Raw genomic sequence first — 4,341 nt, 5'->3', positions numbered from 1 at the left:
TATATATATATATGTATATATATATATTTTAAGGTGGTATGTCTGCTATGTGATTAACATCGGTTGTTCCTAAACTCGAGTGTCGAGTATATATATATATATTACTTCATATGATCAATTGGATTACTTGATCTAAAGCATTACTGTGGACATTTAAGGTCATAGTAGTTAGAGCACTCGCAGTCATTTTATTACTATAAATGTGTTTTGGCGACCATTTAGAATCTTGCATTTTCGCTATAAAGATGTATGCTATGGTGTTTTATAGCGTTCAATTGGATTCCTTGAACTATTGAACTAAACAACACAGGTTTTGACACCAAGATTATAGTAATATGACAATTAGAGCCTTTAAACTGCCAAATTGTGTATTTTTGGTGGCCATTTTGAATATTTTATTAAAGTTTGAATTTTCACGATAAAGATGTACGTTATTTTATTTTAATAATGTTTTACTGGATTCCTTGAATCAAAGAACATATGTATTGACACCAAGATCATGGTAATGTGGACACTTAAAGCATTTAAACTGCAAAAATTGTTTTTTGGCGGCCATTTTGATTTTTCCAATTTTCGGTGCCAACTGTTGGAGTGACATCATGGTTCCCGCAATTTTTAAAATCGGCATACTCAAAAACCCCCTGGGACAAAGTTTCATGTTTCTTTCCAGAAGTGCACATCTTGACCAAAAAATGTCACATATCCGTCACACTATAATAGTAAATTATTATACAATATTAAAGAATTATTATTAATAATATTAATATTATTATTATTACTATTATTATTATTATTATTATTATTATTTAGTTAAAAATTATTTACTCCATCAATCGAATTTTTATTATTTACCTGTTTATATAGATAACAGTTGCTTACAGTATGTTGTTTATTTATTTTTTTTTTGTAGACGCCGCAATTTAAACAAAGATATTGTTAGAACTCCTGTCATTCAACAAGAGATAGTACATGGAATAGGTGAGATAGTTAAATTACTGTAATTTTAAACAGTATTTATAATTAATTCATTACTACAATCATCGTCGTAATCTATCATCACTCTAATCATACTCATCATCGTTATAAATAATCATAAAAATAATCATTATATTAATATAATGATCATTAATGATCAGTCACTCATAACAATTGTCATCTATCATTATTATTGATATAATGGTCATCATTCACACCACAATCACTGAATACAAACATCGCTTTTCATGTCAGTATAATTGTCGTCATTATTATAATTGTCTTTACCATTATTATTATCTTTATTATCAAAATGTTCGTTATTATCACTTAGAAGTATCATTACTAAAGTCACACATCATCACCGAAATCAATCTTAAATATAATTGTTTCCTTCTACGCATTTGGAATACCATGAAAAATGAAATCTGAAAGATGAGTGTCTATAAACATTAACATCTGATAGAGTAGAAAAGACTTACCAACAATTTAAGTCTGTAACAACTTCCTGTAGCCTGTGATTCAAGTTAATTCATTTCAAGTACTTAACCTTTTTGTTTACTTCTAATAGAAAATGAAATGCTGGCTGCTGTGGAGGGTCATGCTAGTTCAGTTGAAGTAAAAGACTTAGATGATGATTATGATGACAATGATCCTACAGTCAGAAATGTCTACGCAAACGCTGAACCTATTTATGGAAACACAAACTTGGAAAATCAGGAATACAAGCCGATCGAGTTAGCAAAGTTACATGATTACGTCATGAATCGAAACAAGAGCTTAGAAAACGGATTTGCGAAAGAATTTGAGGTATGTCCTACTAGTCCACATCTACTTCATTTTTGGGTGGTATGGTGTCAGTGTCAATTGACAGATAAAAGCAAATTCACTCTCTAATCCTCATAAAAGGTGAATGATATGTGTATCGTTTTTTTTTTAAGGATTTAAACTTAAAGTAAGTGCATACAAATTTGTAAAAATATAATTAAAATAATATATTGATGCACCATCATCTTCTATCGGTCATTTTTAATATATGTAGTGGATAGTTTTATTGTTGTATATGCATTGATACACTTAATCCAACCTGATAATAATAACGTTTCTTGGTCCACGAAAAGTAAAAATATAACACAAATAAATGCATTAATTTTTGTTTAATATTATCTTCCTAATATTTCTGCAAATATTACGTGGTAATTTTCTTCTTAACAGGACCTTGGCAATAAGCCACTATTCCCTTGGACTGCTGCGAAAAACTCTAAGAATAGAACGAAAGCATGAGAGAGAAACGCATCCAAATGGTGCAGACCGAGGTTGTATATCATTTTTTTAGTTCCTATGCATGTAATGCAAAAATTCCTACTGTACTTAATCTTGTCAGACTGACCTACCTTTGCCCTTGTTGAAATTAGCAATGTGTCATTAAAATAATAGTGCAAATAGTACTAACCCATAAAAAAGTATTGTGTTTATTGATATTGCATTTAGTAAATATTTTTTCATATATAACCAAATATTGTTATATTACTGTAATTTAATTTTTGTCATCTTTGTCTTGGTTTCATTAACGAATACTATTTCACAAAATAAGCTATTGTATTTTATCATATATGGGGAAGGATGGAAGCTGCTCCTCCCTGGATACGTCCCTGCGAAGGTTAAAAACAATCCATAGTGATAAAAATATCACAGTTCATGTATTGATTTTTTTTCTGTCTTACCTTAATTGTATCTTGTTTATGCGGACTGTCTATTTTTTCATTGTAATTATTGTGCAGGACCATTGTTAAAAACAGGCATTAACATCTTCCTAAAAATGTATCCTGGGTAAAGATGTTTTGAATAAAAAAAATAAAAAAATAAATAAAATGTTTTTAAATTGAAATATTTTGTGTATAAATTCAGTCATATAACTTCACTACTATTCTGCATAGGAACGTTGACGCTTGCAAGGTGGTTTAATATATTGTTGTCTAGTAGGCCATGCCAGCTCGCCCCTACTCCGATATCATTCCAAACTACTGCAAAATGGAAATACTTTATACCTATGCCTACAAAATTATTATTTTTTTGTTTCATGATTCTACCAACTGTAATTTGCCTATCAAATAACATAGCTAATGTGGTTTAAAATCACTATTCTGGACCATAAAAAGCCACTCTCCCTGAATTGTTCAAGTTAAGCCACCACACAAATTTGACCCAACCTCATATATTTTCTGGTAAAGTCATGTATAATGATGCATAGGAACGTTAACGCCTGCAGGGCTCTGATTTTTAACATGTTTTTTCTAACATGTTACAAATATTGACTTTTTATTTTAAAGGGTCATGGTTTAAAATCTAGCTACTATGTGAAAATGACCGTTATATGGCCCTCACTCATCTTAAAAACCCGATCTCGAAAGAGATCATTCTTTATACGTCATTATATGTAAAGGATTTAGGGGGGGGGGGCGGAAAAAAGAAAGAAAAAGAAAAAAATGATTGCCCACAACACAAACATTTCGCGGGGGCATGCCCCCGGACCCCCTAGAACGTTGTTGTCGCGATCGTCCCAAATTTCGGCCCCCGTTTCGGCTCCCCCTTTTGGACATCTCTGGATCCGCCCCTGTATAGTCATCAAAGAATCATAAAATTACTCATGGAGCTACTCTCATCATGTAGTTTCTCTCCCATTGAATTAAGAAAGTCATTCATTATCAGCACAATAGTACTGTAAGAGTAAGAAAGCATTTCATAAATATTTATTATATATTAGTTTTATCGGAGAATTGGTTTTATTAATGCATCATACCTTGCTCAAATTACCGTCTACCAAGTGTTGTTATCTGATTGTATTTGCTAATTTACTAAACATTTACCACTTGTTCTTTTTTTCTAAATTATTATTATTAGGCAATATATTTATTGATTTAAAAAGTAGAAGAATATTTCATATTTGAAACGAAATGTGCACGATGTAAACAATAAATATATTATGCCTTTTGTTATATAGTACAATTGTTATCATTATTTCCAATTGACTAAAAATTCGATTATTATCAGTTCGTTATGACTAAATGTCTCTCTTAAACCAACATATTAATAGGAGCAATACAGGTTTATCTATGCAGTTTTACTTGAAGAGTTGTTCTGTGGACAGACACAAATTTCAGTAACTAATTTATACCAAATAATCCATGAACAGCGACAAGTGCATGGAACGCACTCCTCCGTCGAATTCCAGCTAAAGGTATACTAATGTATTGCAGTATCAAGATATAATTATGCCTACAATAATTCCAATCTGTAGATATGATATCTTAGCAAATAAGCGAATATACCATGCCTTTTTGTATGCTTGATATGTAAGTATATATA

The 4,341-nt window shown here is 30.8% G+C and overlaps 1 protein-coding gene across 1 annotated transcript in view; it reads left to right on the top strand.

Annotated features, from left to right (window-relative positions):
* The window catches only part of LOC117120217, a 32,257-nt gene extending 29,998 nt beyond the window's left edge, over positions 1–2,259 (top strand). Inside the window, exons 15-17 of the mRNA XM_033265234.1 lie at positions 911–978; positions 1,547–1,785; positions 2,191–2,259. Coding sequence (XP_033121125.1) covers positions 911–978; positions 1,547–1,785; positions 2,191–2,259 — 376 coding nt within the window. The remainder of the gene's footprint in view (positions 1–910; positions 979–1,546; positions 1,786–2,190) is intronic.
* The last annotated feature ends 2,082 nt before the right edge of the window (positions 2,260–4,341 follow it).

This window comes from Anneissia japonica, unplaced genomic scaffold (genome assembly GCF_011630105.1).
Source record: "Anneissia japonica isolate Jap-2015-1 unplaced genomic scaffold, ASM1163010v1 scaffold14868_len205136_cov114, whole genome shotgun sequence".
Classification (NCBI taxonomy): domain Eukaryota; kingdom Metazoa; phylum Echinodermata; class Crinoidea; order Comatulida; family Comatulidae; genus Anneissia; species Anneissia japonica.
Note: the sequence above shows the minus strand (reverse complement) of the source record. Positions and strands in the feature narration are given on the sequence as shown.